Consider the following 17,066-nt stretch of genomic DNA (forward strand, 5'->3'; position numbering starts at 1 on the left):
TTTGCTGCAATTTTTGAGAGTCTTGAAATTTACTTTTCCTTAAAGGCATAGAGGTGGGGCAGACAATCACTTTCACTTTCCATTCAGCACTTACTAAATGTCACTGCTTTCCACACATTCCCCCGTTCTTTTCACCATTGAATTGTGTAGCCAGTGCATAGGGATGGACATCAGGTCCCCCATTCTGGTGCACAAACAAGATTCTGAGATGATGCAAGGCTTGCCTTAATAACAGTGTCTACAAAATGGCACCTGCCTGCTTGCTATAATTATGAATGCCCAGACTGAAGGAAACAAGATTCAAATAATGTGTATAGTGTAATTAAAGTTCATTTTGCTTGACGGATGTTATAAAACAGGATTTTGAATATTATTTTTTTTTGGGTGATGGGTCCCCTTTAAAACGTAAACCTTGTGATACCAGCATCCACCATTCCCATGGGAGCACAGGAAATATTTCACTGCAGGTTCAGCCAGCTTCAATGTATTGCATAAAAGGTGTAAAGTACAGGGCACAAGGGCACCCTAGAATTAACACCTGGATTGGCAAGGCCCTAATGACTCACATCAGTGTGACAGAAATGATGCACCCAAATGAGACTATGAAATAGTGGCAATACTATTTGTGCACAATATTTGACAACTCCCATATAAATGAAGTCCAAATCTACCATTTAGTGGTACAACTACCTCTTCCCTTCAGCTGGTAACTACATCATCAACATTGGTAACTACAGCATTTCCACAAATTCAACTTTATGGGACAAATGTCTATTCAAATATTCCTTTATGGAAGAACAGAGTGTATTAATTTCAAGAGCACAGATATTGTATAAGGAGGGAACATTTAGCAGATACTAGAAAAAAGAACAAAGACTAAGAGCTCCCTTATTAACTTTTTATAATTTTACCAATAACACTTAATTTGCATAGGAAATCAATGATCTGGATGGCTAATAGTGCTCAGCGCTGGTACTGAGCTGTGCCGTGTCCAAAGCAGTCACACACATTCGGAAGAACTCACACCTTTCTCAGTTTTGGTCAGTGTGTCAAACCCTTTATGACATGCTGCTGGAAGGCCTTCTGGATTCTGTCATTTGATCTTTCATAAATCGGCCCCACTATTTATTGCAGGCACAGTCTCGTGACTTACTTTTCCAAGATCCATCTTTGTCAGAGTAATCTTATTCTTCTGAAGCTGAAATGTTTACTTGGATCTGAAAAAGGCAAAGAAAAACATTTAAAGGGGTTGTTCACCTTTAGTATTAGAGAGTGCTATTCTGAGAGAATCTGCAATTGGTTTTCATTTTTTATTATTTGCGGTTTTTGAGCTATTTGGTTATTTATTCAGCAGCTCTTTAGTTTGCAATTTCAGCCTTCTAGTAGCTAGGGTCCAAATTACCCTAGCAACTGTTCACAGATTTGAATAAAAGACTGGAATATAAATAGGAGAGGGCCTAAATAGAAAGATGGATAATAAAAAGTACCAGTAACAATACATTTTTAGCCATAGAGGGTTTTTGTTTTTAGATGGGGGTCAGTGACCCCCATTTGAAAGCCGGAAAGAGCCAGAAAAAGTAGGCAAATAATTAAAAAATGATAGAAAATAAACAATGAAGACCAATTGAAAGGTTGCTTAGAATTGGCTATTCTATAACATACTAAAAGGTGAACTACCCTGTTAAACAATAGCATTTAATAAGTATCTGGCCAATACAGTAGCTTGAGATGATAGAGATTGGGGTTTTTTTTCTCTCCACATAAGAGACATTCATCTGAAATTAATTTCCACCAAATAATTGCAGTAGTGTGTAACAGTGCCAAGAGAGCATTTGTAGGTTTCTCTAATAAATTAAATGCAGCTGTAGCATTACATCCTTTCCCTCCAATCTGATTCTTTCAGAAACTTAAAATCTAATTTTAAGCTTCAATATATTCATACTCCTTTTGGCTTCCTTGCTGATTACTCAAGTAACGGATGTGGCTAAGCTACAGAAATCTACATTTTATACAATATTCCAAACATCTATAATACATTCCTATATGGCAGTAAGGTAAAATTCGCCAATAGGTCACTGTTAGAGATCATAAAGTACTGTTTAACAATAAACCATGATTAACAGTATAAGCTCTAGTTACTAAGAATAAGGTTACGTTTCAAATATAACATTAGATGAATGTAGAGTGACAGGTGGCATTTGGGGAGGACTGATGATTTTAGTATCCTTGCAGGCAGAGCTTGTTATAAACCTTTGCTTACATTTATATATGAATATTTATATGTATGTCCAGATAAACTAAGTTATGGTATGTCATTTTATAAATACATAGGATTGGGTATTTTCAGTTCAATATAATTGCATTTCATAGAGTGAAAAATAGACGAGAGGATATCAATGGGGTTTTCCAGATAACAGGTATTTCCGTAATTTCGATCTTCATTCTACTTGAAAATCATGTAAACACTAAATAAACCCAATAGTCTGGTTTTGCTTCCAATAAGGATTCATTATATCTTAGTTTGAATCAAGCACAAGGTAATATTTTATTATTACAGAGAAATTATTTTTAAAAGTTCAGCTAGGCAATGCCGTTTAGCACATTTATTTGCAGAAGTATTGAACGCACAAGCTTTCGGGGTCCAACCCCTTCCTCACGGTTGGACCCCGTAAGCTTGTGCGTTCAATACTTCTGCAGATAAATGTGCTAAAAGGCATTGCCTAGCTGAACTGGTGTGCTTCTTCCCTACTTTGGATTGTTGCAGTGTTGGTCTTGGAAGCGGCCTGGGATATGGATGCACCCGGTAATATGCAGTAAGTGGTGTGCGCAAATTCAAAAGTATTTCTATTTTATACCTTTTGGGTTAAAATTGCCCCTCCTGTTTAGATGGCTTCCGGTTCTCATGCAAGCGCTTACTCGAGCTGGGGCCACCGGCACTATCTTCTTGCTGCTGTGGAGCAGCATCCAATGAGAGATGGCCTGGGCGTGCAGATGTGTGTGGCAATTTTGATAATATAATATTGGCACCCACCCCTCTCAGCCTGACTCTCCTCAGCCTGCCTCTCTTAGTTGAACTCTCTTCAGCCTGCATCTCTTAGCTGCCCAGCAGGTCTTTTAGTGCTGCATCCATTGCCTCTGTGATAAATGCAGTGCAACTGTACTAGTCACCTGCTGTCACCATGTAACTGAATCTCTTTTTTTTAAAAAATGTATCACAAAAATAAACTCAGTGACTCAGAGTCAATCCTTTCTGTGCTAATTAGAAATAGCCAGGCACTGTATATTGATTGCATGGTCATACTGAGCATAATGCTGTATATAATGATAGCTTAATGTGGGTTTTTACTTGCATCCATATTATGTGTCATATATTGTTCCTTTACATCATGATCAAGTTCTGTTAGGGGCAGATTTATCAAGGGTCGAAGTGAATTCGAGGGAATTTTCTAAGTAAAAAATGTGAAATTCAAAGTAATTTTTTTGGATACTTCGACCATCGCATAGGATACTATAATTTCGACTTCAAATTCGATTTGAAGTAAAATAGTTCGAATATTCGACCATTCGATAATCGAAGTACTGTCTCTTTAAAAAAACTTTGACTTCAATACTTCGCCAAATTAAACCTGCCAAAGTGCTATGTTAGCCTATGGGAACCTTCTAGAGCAGTTTTTTAAGTTTTTTGAAGTCGAAGAAAAATCGTTTGATTCGAAGGATTCAATCGTTCGATCGAACAATTTTACTTCGACCGCAAATGGCCAAATTCGATGAAAAAAAACTTCCACTTTCATATTCAAAGTCGAAGTAATTCAATTTGATGGTCGAATTTTGAAGTATTTGGGAACGGATTTCACTGCTACAGCAGAGATCAGCCTGCCAGCCAGTGCTGTGATCATTTCCTGTAAGAAAGTGAAGAGACGCTCCCACCTCTCATTTCAGCTTAGCCTTTGAACTGAGAAGTTCTCACTGCAGGTCTGATATAATGACACTTTTTGCAGGTAAAATGCATTCAAAACATTTTTTTCTGTATCATTACATAGTTTGAGAAAAGATTAATCATATAACTGAATATGAAGGTTATATAAAATGTCTCCTTTAATCAACCTACTTTACTGTAATAGATGCACAGGGAATGCCTTCAGGAAAATACTTGAGGGTGAATGCAACAGTTTTTCTTCAACGGAGCCATGAACAACAGTAGGCATCCCAAGGCAAGCAATCTGTCCTACAAGAACAGTCCCCAACAGCAGTTGATTATGGTCATTAGTGGCCTAGGGCTCGAATATTCCTGTAAAAGGGCAAACAAGTGCATTATACCTTACTTTAAAATAAATACACCGCCATAAGTATCTTCCTAACTCACAAATATGTGTACTCTCAGACAAGTACAAGTGCATATTTAATAATATTTACATTTAACCTTGAAACACCAGGTATGGAAAACTTTCTTTTAACCAGCTCCACTTTATTAGGTGGCCTCTTTTACTTTCAAACCTCTCAGTTGTGGCACAATCTTGGTTCCTCAATCTTCCCTGACATATTGTCGGCTGATGTCCCTTTCTTTATCACTGTCAAAATGGCCACCACATTTCCTATTTGTGTTCTCTTTATTCACTTTTCACTAACAACAACTTTATACTTCACAGTTTACTTAGGACTCACTGCCACCTAGTGTCCAAACTAATTATAAATTAACTTAAAGAAATACTGTCATGGGAAAACATGCAGACTTCTGCACTGAAATTATTTTTTCAAAAGACCAAATTGATTTTTTTATATTTAATTGCGAAATCTAACATGAGGCTAGACATATTTTCACTTTTCCAGGTGCCTTCAGTCATGTGACTTGTGCTCTGATAAACTTCAGTCACTCTTTACTGCTTCGCTGCAAGTTGGAGTAATATCACCCACTCCCTTCCCCCCAAGCAGCCTATCCGCAGAACAATGGGAAGGTAACCAGACAACAGCTCCCTGGTAGATATAAGAAAAGCATTTAATAGTAAAAATCCACGGTGACTCCTTCAGTTAGGAGTAGGAAAAACAATAGCAGTTCCATAGTGCACCACTGGTTCTTTCTGAACGCACATAACCAGGCAAAATGACCTGAGATGGCTGCCTACACACCAATATTTCAACTAAAAAAAAATACATTTTTGGGTTAGTGATTACTTTTTACATGGTAGAGTGAATCATTTAGTAATAAAAATCATCAGAATCCCTTTAACGATTCACATTTTGTCTCATTACATACGAGATACAGGTGATCAAAAAAAGGTTAGGTATTCTGGTATTATTGTACAGGTCTGTAAGGACTTATTCCGATACAAAGGGAGAATCTTAAATGCAATTATATATGAATTGTGGGGGTTCACTCGCTGGTATGCTGCAAATGAGGCGACTTCACACACCAGGATCGGTTTGAGGGCTTCCTGCCTGCGTTTATTTTCCAGCGGCTGCAGAAATTTCCCCTCGCAGGGGGAAGGTAATCAAAAAACAGCAGTTCAACAGAAATATCCAGCCTCCTGGCTAACACAAAATAAATGTTTTTCTTTCTCTGCTGAAGCTGAGCACTCCCAGCAGTTTGTCTCACACACATTCAGCACTGCTGCTCAGCATCAGGTGTACTAAATAGGCCTAGGGCCTCTTGAAAACCTGGGCTATGGATTTAGGAATCCGTCCCACCCTAAACTTGCGGGTTCCCAGTAAGACCAGTCCTGGATCATCAATTACAAAAACCTTGCAGAGAGAGATAGTGTTTCTCTGCTAACAGCACTACTGGTCTCACCTCAGTAACAATATCCGAGAATCCGTGGCCCAACATACATTCCATCAATCACTTTTCCCCAGGAAACTGGGGACCTTTTTGTCACCATACCACAATTGTCATTGCAATCTTAAGTGGCTTCCCTAAAGCCAAACATGTTCAGTTGTTTACAAAAATACAATGTGATAAACCCTGAAGACATCTTTTTCATTTTGCTTCAATAGCTTTGGAATAATAACTGAGCTTAGAGAATCCTAGATTGCATACACACTGTCACACATCTTACGAACATTATATTACAGCACTTAAAGCAATGTTTAAATATGCACTAGATCAAAAAGTGCAATTATATTTATGTAGAATGTTAATGGCATTAAAAAAAGCTTCCCGTGTCATAATGCTGAATATTTATACCCGTCTTTACACCAGTTTTCTTATTCCACTGATTTTTTTCTGACAGTAGAACAATAAATATTATATGTCTTATGGTTATACTTATGCACTATGTTTACATGGAAATTCCCAAATACCATCCTTGGAAAGTAACAAATTAATTATTTACGTCAGTTTTTGCAAGGAGAAAGAACTAAATCATATATATTTCAATTGTTCACTAAAAATTACTTTTTTTGCTTGCTTTCTGTTTTTTACCTGGTTTTCTAAAATTTACATAAAGAAATCATTTTGGCTTTCTTTGGTCACCTAATCTTTAAACTGTTAAAATGTGGTACATTATTGCTCCACTTCTCAACAGCAGCCACTGTCCACAACTAATATATCAACATGTAACAGCTTTTCTGTAACTACCTCTGTAGTTGGGCCTTAATAGGTGGTAAGGGGCATGCACTCTCCACTTAATAAAATATTTACATTCTATTCAACCTTTTACCCTTACATTTTAACAGGGTCGGACTGGGGGGCCCGGGGCCCACCGGAGCTGCTGTCCAGGGCCCCCCTCCACCCCTGCTGCGCTGCTGCTGCCGTGTGCGCAGGCGCGCATTATACTTTCCGGGCATTGCGTGCGTGCACCTGTGCGCTGGCGTGTGCGCGCAATACGTTTTCTGGGCGCCCGCAGCAGGAAAGCGCCTAGAAATTGTGGATCTGTTTGCGGATCTGGGCCGGCGGGGCCCACAAGAGCCAGGGGCCTACCAGGTTTTTTCCCGCTGGCCCAGTCCGACCCTGCATTTTAACGAACAAGCACTAGACAGGATTGGTTGAGCTAGACATATGTGACTTCCCGTAATTCGAAGCTTTCTGAATAACAGATCCCATACCTGTACAAGTTTATATATATACAATGTTGTAAAAGCTGTGACCTGGTTAGAGGCAAGTACCAGCAAGGGTTAACTAATTTAGTGCCATTTACCTGATGCCTCATTTTTACCGGCCTGGCCGGTAAAAATGATGGTTGATCCCAATGTTTTTAATAGGGAAAAAAGATAAATATATAGGAATGCCGGTATTTTTTTCTGGAAAAGGTTGCAACCCTGATAGTTGGTGCGTGCATTGTGGGAGATGAGGTGACCGATAACGGTAAAAGCCTGGATATCGGTCATCTTGTCGATCAGACATGGCGGAAAATCTTAATTGGGCGTCTGCAAAGGCAGACATCAGCAGAAAGTTATTGCTGATCAGCTCTTAACCTTTGTAAAGCAAACAAACATTAGTAACGATTATATTGTTAAGATCTTAATTGTATTGTATATGGCAGCCTTTACATTTAGGGTAGGACTCCACGAGCGATTTGCTACATGCGTTTTGTTGCAGCGCGTCGGATCGCGACAAAATCGCTCGTGGAGTCCTACCCTAAGGGGGTTATTTATCAAAGGTCGAGTTTTAGAGGTTTGTGAGATTTTTAATACCTCGAAAAACTGAAATGGAAAAAACTCGAATCAGTGAATTCCCGAAAACCCGAAAACTTTAATTAATCGCATTTTCTGCAGGAAAAAAATGGAATTGCTTGAATTCATTGAGTTCACGAGCAAAACTCACTTATTTTTTAAAATGGCAATTTTCTATTTATGATTACCTAATGGCACATACTACTAGAAAAGTCTATTATTATGAAAATGGTTTATTTACATGAAGCAGGATTTTACATATGAGTAGTGATGGGCGAATTTGCGCCGTTTCGCTTCGCCGAAAAATTCGCGAAACGGCGTTTTTGGCGCCGGCGCCCATTAATTTATTCGCTGGCGGCGAATCGTGCAAATTCGCCGCAAATTCACGCCTGGCGAATAAATTCGCCCATCACTACATATGAGCTGTTTTATGCAATATATTTTTATAGAGACCTACTGTACATTGTTTGGGGGGTATAGTTTTCCTTTAAATACAACTTGACCTTTAATAAATCTGCACCTAAGTATTTACTCCCCCCCACAGTGCAGTGTAAGGTGGCACAATGGATCCATGGATCGTGAATGACATGCATGTAAAGGCTTGCATAGGTCCTCCAGTGTAGTGAGTTCATTTGCATTATGTACTTAGTTCCTCAAAGCAGGCAGAACTAGTGCATTGGTGCTATAGAGCATATATTGGTGCAAATACCACTGCCTGCAATTTTGCACTTTGTTGTTACACGTTGATTCATAAAATAAGCCCTGTGTTTGAACACAGTGTGACAGAGACAAAACATTGCAGTGTATCTACAACAAAACTTCACAGGGGACATTCATTCATCTAAGTGGAGGCCAAAAACTGTACAAAAAAACATGGGACCCCTGTCTTCAACAGTTCACCGTCGACAGTCTTTCTTCAAAGTGTTTTTATTGGCAGATACATTCGTTACGTTCAAAAGATTGTTGGATGCCTTTTCAGCAAGTTAAAAAAATATCCAGTTACTGAAATTACATCTTTAGGGTTATGAAATAAAAGACACTGTAGTGTATATAGTTAAAAGTATCTGATTCAGCAGTCACAACCAAAATTGTGGGCTTTGAACAAAAACAAATTCAAAGATTAAAAAAACTCCATAGGGTGATAAAGATCTGGCTCTGCTTATTGCCCAGCATTATGCTTTATTCTTTCTCTGCATATAATGACGGTTTACAAGTGATAAACTCCAAATGTCCTCTTTAAAAGCCTAAAGAGATGCCTAAATTGCTCAAACCATAATTTAAACCTACTTCCTTAATATGTAGACTGAATTCTTTTGTTATTCTTTTTGTTCATTGTACTCTTAACGGAGGCAAACTGTGATAAATATGAAGGTAAAATAGTGAGCTTCAAAACACATTTATATAAATGCTAAATAAATGTGAAGATACTAAAAAAGTGACCATTTAGAGAGAGTGATTAAATACTACATGGCATAGAAGTAGTAAAAACTAAATTCTGTTTCATGAGCAGATACTGAAAAAACTAGTGATGTAACTAATACATGCTCAAATCAGAAAGAGTTTGGAAATAGCTGTAATCAAATATAAATAACAAACAAGGGAAAGTTGTGCTCACCAATAATTTTTAAAACCATTAGGCTGGGATGCAATGAGGCTGTGACCACAAAATACATATAGACAAATCCAAGAGTCCTCTGCACTCAACCCATTATCAATATATTTAACACAGAGACATTTTGTGCATACAGCTTCTTAAAAATGCCTTACCCTTTAAACAAAACAGGGATTGTTTGTCCATATATTGCAATATATTTAAGATGGCCAACTATGTCAAAGTCATCCCATATCTGGCCAGTCCTATGTTCAATTTTCATCTGATTCATTAAGAATTCTATTGCTTCATTATACATTTTACAAACTTAGTAGTAACTTAGTAGTAAACTTAGTCCCTTTGTAAAATGTATAATGACTAATTGTGTATTATATTTAATAAAGAACCCCCTGCTGCAAATTATGAGGATATTTGAAGTCACCTTGGTGTTCCATGACCTGTATAAAATCACTCGGCCGTCAGCCTCTTGTTTTTAAATGGTCATGAAACTCCTTGGTAACTTATAATATCCTTATATTTTACAAGAGGGGGTATTTTATTCAACATATAAACTATAGAACAAAGATATGCATTTCTCTGGTACTGGATGAATTTTACTTTGTAAATCTAAAGACTTTGGTCTGTGGTTTGCAGTCCTCTGTTTTATTTTAATTTGCCCCAAACCCAACATTGGCTTTACTGTCTTTTTAGCTATTATTTTACTATGATCAAGCTAGCCCATGGATAAGGGAAAAAGTTGGAGAGCATTTTGTAAAAATGTCTTCTTCTTAAATTATTCTTCAATGCTTCATTAATCATAACTGCCTTCCTTATCCTTTGATTCTGTTGTTTTTAAGTTATGTTTCTAAAATAACAATTATTGGGGGGGTGTGGCCTGACACTAGATGTGAACAGACGTGTTGCTGAGTGCTCTTCTCTCTGGGCCTGCATAATTCTGACCTAAAACCACCTCAATCCTTCCAAAACGGCTTCAGACGAACCGGACTGGCAGATACTAATGGGGCAGAACCGAGCCAAGAAAAGGGCTTCAGGGACAACCAGTAAGCTTGTTGCCTCCCACAATGCAGCCTACGGCTGAACCTACGCTACAGGAAATCGTACAAGAGATACGGGAGTCCAATATGTATGCATGCAACTGCTACACCAAAGCAGAGGGTAAATGGATACCAAACTAATTAGTTGGAATGTCAGAGGACTTAATTGCCCTATAAAAAGGAGGCTGGTCCTAGATCACCTCAAGCAGAATCAGGTTAAAATTGCATTTCTCCAAGAAACCCACCTAGCAGGGGGCATGGTCCTGGCTCTCAAAAACCCTGGGTGGGCTGGGCATACCACTCCACCAACCACTCAGCTGGCGTGGCACTGTTAATACACAAAACGGTACCATTTGTGCTGAATGAGTTAAAAACTGATGATAAGGGTAGATAAGTTTTTGTACATTGCCATATTAGCAACAAGGAGCTAGTCCTATCAAAGCATGTACATCCCCCCTCCATTTAATAGGGAATGCCTAGTGGCCCCAGCCCAGTTCATGTCACTATACCCCCATGCCAACACAATCGCTATGGGTGACTTTAACACTTTACTTGATGCCGACCTAGACAAAATGGTGAAGCCAGGTCAAATGGCACCTTACAAAAAGAGGGACTTACAGCACCTCCTTGATGAGATAGGCCTGGTGGAGAGCTGGAGATACATGCACCCAGGAATCAGGCAATATTCCTGCTTCTCACATTCGCACTCCTCCTATCTAGAATTGATTTTGTAATGTTGGACAGACCCCTGCTACCGCTTATCAAGGTGGTGCATTACCTCCCCAGGGGGATCTCTGACCAATCTCCACTAGAGCTAACGATCCAGATCCATAATTCGAGCCAGCCCCCGAGATGGTCCTTGAACCCGGCGTGGCTAAACATCTTAGATAACGAAACTTCACTGGAAGCCACAATACAGGAATTCTTCGCCATCAATAAAGGGTCCGCTGATCCTCTGATAGTATGGGATGCCTTTAAGGCATATCTCAGAGGACAGCTAGGGGCAGAAATTGCTCCATTTAAAAAGCAAAGCTATGTGAGGCAAAATAGTTTGGAGAGTGAGGTAGTCGCTGCGGAACAGCTGGCGACCCTACAGCCCACTGTGGAAAACCTCTCAGCCCTTAAGCTCAAACAGCAGGAATATAACCATTATATGACTCAAAAAGCCCAGAGAAAGCAACTGTTTACCAAAGCACACATATATGAGCAAGGGGAAAGAGCAGGTAAAATGCTTGCCCATCTCTCTAGACAGCAATCCACTCCACCAACTATAACAGCTCTATTAGATTGCAGTGGTAATCAGTTCTACACTGATCTATACTCCTCCAAATTGACAAAGCCCATAGAAGACATAGATACATTCATCGATGGGTTAACTACCCCCAACCTGCCCCCTCAATATAGTGAATACCTAGATAGTGACATCACCAAAGAGGAAGTGATAGAAGCGTTTGAGTCCTTCCCCAATGGCAAGGCCCCAGGAGCTGATGGGCTACCAATTGAGATGTACAAAAAACATGCTAAAACCTTAGCCCCCCAAATTTTGGCATCTTTTAATGCCGCCCTAGAACAGGGAGGGCTCCCGGTGTCAATGTATGAGGCGGCGATTGCTTTACTTCCCAAAGCTGGTAAAGACCCAAAGCTATGTGAGTCCTACAGGCCCATATCTCTCCTGACAGCTGATGTCAAGGTTCTTGCCAAAATACTGGCCAAAAGGCTTGCAAAAGTTGTCACATTGATTGTCAACCCCGATCAGACAGGGTTCATCCCAGGAAAAACAGTAGTGCTCAATACCCGAAGGTTGTTTGTTAATCTAACCACTAAGCATGAAAATACAGGGCAGAGGGCCATAGCTGCTCTAGACATAGTGAAGGCCTTCGACACAGTCGAATGGCCTTATCTTTGGAGAGTGCTTGAAAAATTTGGGATAGGTCCACGGTTTCAAAGCCTTGTCAAACTATTATACCGCGCCCCCCGTGCCTCACTGAGGGTTAACTCTACGCTTACATCGCCATTCACCCTAGCAAGGGGAACCAGGCAGGGGTGTCCCTTGTCCCCCCTGCTTTTCACCTTAGCCATCTAACCCTTTGAGCAGGCTGTCCGGCAGTCCGATGGAATCGTAGGGTTCAGAACCCAAAACCTAGAGGACAAAATACAGCTGTATGCTGACGACACTCTAGTATACTTGGGGGACATGGGACCCTCTTTGATACGCCTCCTGGAGATTACCAATCTGTTTGGTGAAATTTCTGGCCTTAGGGTTAGCCCTATGAAATCGGTTCTATTCCCAGTAGACCCCCTGGGAGTGGATGAGCAGGTAGGCGACACCGCAATGCCCATTGTTGATAAAGTCACATACTTAGGAATTGAGATAACCAGAGACCTTCACCAGTACTGTAACAACAATATAGATAAACAGATAAATTGGCTGATGGGTAAAACAAAAATTTGGCAGCACCTACCCCTGGGCCCTGTTGGGCGGATACAGCTAATTAAAATGTTGACCATGCCCCAAGATCTTGTACCCATTATGGCACTCCCCTGTGTGGGTGCCCTCAAAAACTTTTGAATCTATAAATAGGCTGCTAAGGAAATTTATTTGGGGTAAATCCAGACCCAGATTGAGCTTCCAGACTCTTACCAGACCAAGAGATGAAGGAGGACTGGCCCTACCCAATATGTTACACTACTTCTTAGCTGCCCAACTTACTCATCTGGTTACAATTCTGCAACCAAACCACTACCCACCGCTACAGCAGTTGTGGAAGGGAGCAACCAACATTACCGACTTCCCATGGGGAGCAATCCTAGGGTCTAAAGACCAAAGGCAGAATCCCATCCTGCAGACACAGAGTAGGGCCTTTGAGCAGGTCGACCCCCAGACACCCCTGTGGAATAACGCCAAATTCCCACATTTGGCCCGTATTGCTCCCTTTAAACTTTGGATTACTTTGCATCACAGGCATAGCGGATGTATGGTCAAATGACTCCCCTAAATCATTTGCTGAAATAAAATCTCAATTCAATATACCCAATACCCAATGGCTAGCATACCAGCAAGTCAGAAGTGCCCTGCTCAAACAAAACTATGCAAAACCTATTAAAATAGCTTCTTCTAAACTCATTGCAACCCTCCAGAAGCCAAACCAGAAGGGTCTCCTCTCTGGGCTATACAAAATAATACAGGAGTCAATGGTCAAGAGCAACCCGGTAAGGGCACGGGAGGCATGGTACAGGGACCTACACTACTTAACGGATAGTCAGTGGGTTGAGGCTCTCAGAGCATCAAAACAGGTGTCATACAACTACAATGACAGACTGCTACAGCTATATATATGTTATATAGAGCCTACTACCCCAGAGTAAGGCTGAATAAGATTTACCCCAATGTCTCGCCCATATGCTTAAGATGTGCATCACAACAGGCCACCCTGTTGCATTCAGTGTGGCAGTGTTCTCAACTGCGGACCTACTGGGAAGAAATCCTAGCACACCTCTCCAATATAGTGGGCTCAAAACTGCCTCTAGACCCAGGCCTTTGCCTTTTGGGCATAGACATTGGGGAATATACCCCGAGTGAACATAAGCAGTTGATATCTAGAGCGTTGTTCCAAGCTAGGAGGCAAATCACACTTAACTGGAAAAGCAGCTCTCCACCATCCGTCAAGCTCTGGCATCAGGCAGTTACCTCAGTTGCAAATAAAGAAAAGATTATTCTAACCAGAAGCGGATTGCTTCCTAGGTGGTGGGGAAGCTGGCAGTTATGGCTAGACACTGACGTAACGTGTAGTTAGGGTATGAGACTCTAGGCCATAATACTGTAACAGGTAAATGCAATTGATGGCTGATTTCACTTTCTTATGTACTTCTGAATGTCTATTTTATGTTCTGCAAATATTGTCAACATGGAAACGCTGATTGTATGTATATGTGATTCCTAATAAACTTGGCTTGAGCAAAAAAAAAAAAAAACAATTATTGCTTTAATTCATTGCCCTTTTAACTAACATCTCATCTCCCAGTTTACATTTTTATATTGTCTCTGTCTTCTAGAACCATTCAAGTTTGCCAATGCTCATTGAGGTTACTTATGCTCCCTCTTGGTTATTTAACATATATCCCAGCTGACACCTGCCATATACCTTCTGCAGCAGGGATTTTGTGCCATATTCTCTAGTAAAGGTGATACACAAAGGTAGTCTCATTCTCAGGGACATATCTCCATTGTTAGTTGACATTTCAGTTCTGATTGAAAATGTTTCCTGTGAAAACAAAGCTTTCTGGGAACACAAGTTAACCTTGAGGGTTTCTAGTGAAAATGACTTTCCGATTTTTCTTTAGTTTCAATAGCATGGGAAATCCCAAGGTTCTTTTGGTTCTGTGTTTTTCTTGCTATGTACGGCTGTAACCTCCCATTTAGCTGTATTATGCACATGTATGACTCTAGAATGGACTCTTCTGCGTTGTGCACCTCCAACTGGATAAATAGTCTAGGAAAAGGAGCACAATGCAGCATAAAGGGGCATAGTCCACTCTTAATCCTTAAAAATAAGATACATTCAGCATAAATCATGACTAATGAAGGAAACGGAGATTCATTTTTATGTTAATTGACTTGTTAGCCCTCATAGTTTTACTCCCAATCAATTCTTTCTTAGGTGGAAGTGTCACAACATTGAAGAAGCCCTTTCTATATTTTGCCATGTCAGAGAGTGGATCTTATATTGTAACTGACATTGGAAGATGTAGCTGAACAGTGAAGGGCATCCTTCAATGCCAAACACAATCCTGACAATGCCACCAAAGAAAGATATGTATTTTTATTCTGAACTTCAGCACACAGACATACTCACTTACTGTACCGACCATACCCTAGCACAGAATTGGAATGTAGATGCTAAGATTCTATAATACAAATACAGTAGAGTTAAGCTGGCCAACATTTTACAATGCACCTGTGTAATGCCAACCCCGGGAGCTATCACACCTACCCAAACAAAAAACAAAGCGAGATGAATAAGCACAGTCCAATACTTCCTGCTTTTCTGCTGAGTGATCTAACTGATAGGATGATCAATATCCCTGTGGGGATCAAAACGTTGAGGCTTAATAATAAAACATTTTTTGTTTTTTCACTTAAACCCTGTGAGTGCCGCAATCCTTTTTCACTATATATATATATATATATATATATATATATATATATATATATATATATATATATATATATATATATATATATATATATATATATATATATATATATCCTTCCAAGTGAGTATCCGCACTCCAAGGCAAATAGTTTCAGCAAAGGGAGGGGTGCACGGTAATTATATATATGCCAATTATTCTGAGACCAGCACTCCCTGTTGTAAAAGCCAATTTCTTTATTGTGTCTGTGCCAGACTTTTCAGTCCCGACCCGAGTTCCTATAGTAGGGTCGCACACCGCCAAACTGTTTAAACTCAGGTGCAAAGTAAAGAACTTACATATATATTGTATAGTATATACTTGAGTATGAGCCGAGTTTTTCAGCACCCAAAATGTGCTGAAAAAGTCTACCTCAGCTTATACTTGAGTCAATGACGAGAATGGCTGTGCTTCAGTAGAACACACGCTCCTGCGTGCGTTCTGCTAGGGAAGATCTCACTTTCATGGGCGTAAACAGAAGGGGGCAAGAGGGGGCATTTGCCCCCCCCCGGAAAAGTTCAGTCAGTTGCCAAAAAAACTCAGCTGCACTCGTCTTGTCTCCCCAGTGCGCCGGCTGCCAAACACCATTCACTTCCTACCCGGCCCGCATCTCCTCTCAACACCTCCCACTTACTTACAGTGCCTTCATCTTGTAACATCATTAGAGGCAGCGGGCAGCATGGCGACGGGTAGTTCCTCCTACTGCAGCCTCCCCACCTCTGCAGTCCTACGGGGACTCGCGCTAGAGGCGAGCTGTGGCCAAGTAAGTGCGCAGGCTGGTGTTCTGGGCTAGGGATAGGGGGCAGGCTTCTAGAGATCCAGATGCTCCAACGCAGAGGCAGGTTTATCCCTCTGCATGTAATGTATGTATGTGTATGTAATGTATGCATGTATATATGTACGTAATGTATGTATACCCTTACAACAGCAAGTGTGGGCAGCACAGAGCTGTGACTGCAGCCTCTTCGGATCAGTAAGTAAGAGGTGAGTTCTTCCCTAGCAGAGCGCACGCAGGAGCGTCTGTTCTGCTGAAGATGTACTAAAATGCATTTCTCACCCCCATGGCTTATACTCGAGTCAATAAATTTTACAAGTTTTTGTAGGTAAAATTAGGTACCTCGGTTTATACTCGGGTCAGCTTATACTCGAGTATATACGGTAATACAAAAAAGACCAGCTACACCGAGATACTTTGGTGAAAAATAGTTCAAGTGTATTAAAAAAGCATGAACAGGCTGTTCATGCTTTTTTAATACACTTGAACTATTTTTCACCAAAGTATCTTGGTGTTGCTGGTCTTTTTTGAATAAATATATATATACATATATATATATATATATATATATATATATATATATATATATATATATATATATACGTTCCTGGTGTGCACCCATTCGTCCCCATATTTATATTCTCCATTACTGGTAGCACCTGGGTCCTTTGTCCTTTTTGGAGTGCGGAGAAAACACAAGGAATATATATATATATATATATATATATATATATATATATATATATATATATATATATATATATATATATATAATTTTTTTATTATTTTTTCATTGTTTTTTTTTATTTATTTTTTTCCAAAATGAACATCAACTGGTGTATATTATTTG

At 39.9% G+C, this 17,066-nt stretch overlaps 1 protein-coding gene across 5 annotated transcripts in view; it reads right to left on the reverse strand.

Annotated features, from left to right (window-relative positions):
- XB5957215.L (melanopsin-B-like L homeolog) overlaps positions 1-17,066 on the reverse strand; it is a 59,540-nt gene that overhangs the window by 32,654 nt on the left and 9,820 nt on the right. For 2 of the 5 annotated variants that reach the window (XM_041586780.1, XM_018254470.2), the window contains exons 1-2: positions 4,109-4,287; positions 1,154-1,217 (exon numbers count right to left, since the gene is read on the reverse strand). In XM_041586780.1, the coding sequence (XP_041442714.1) occupies positions 1,154-1,168 (15 nt within the window). In that variant the 5' untranslated portion in view covers positions 1,169-1,217; positions 4,109-4,287. 5 annotated transcript variants of the gene reach the window in all.

Source organism: Xenopus laevis, chromosome 1L (assembly GCF_017654675.1).
Source record: "Xenopus laevis strain J_2021 chromosome 1L, Xenopus_laevis_v10.1, whole genome shotgun sequence".
Classification (NCBI taxonomy): Eukaryota; Metazoa; Chordata; class Amphibia; order Anura; family Pipidae; genus Xenopus; species Xenopus laevis.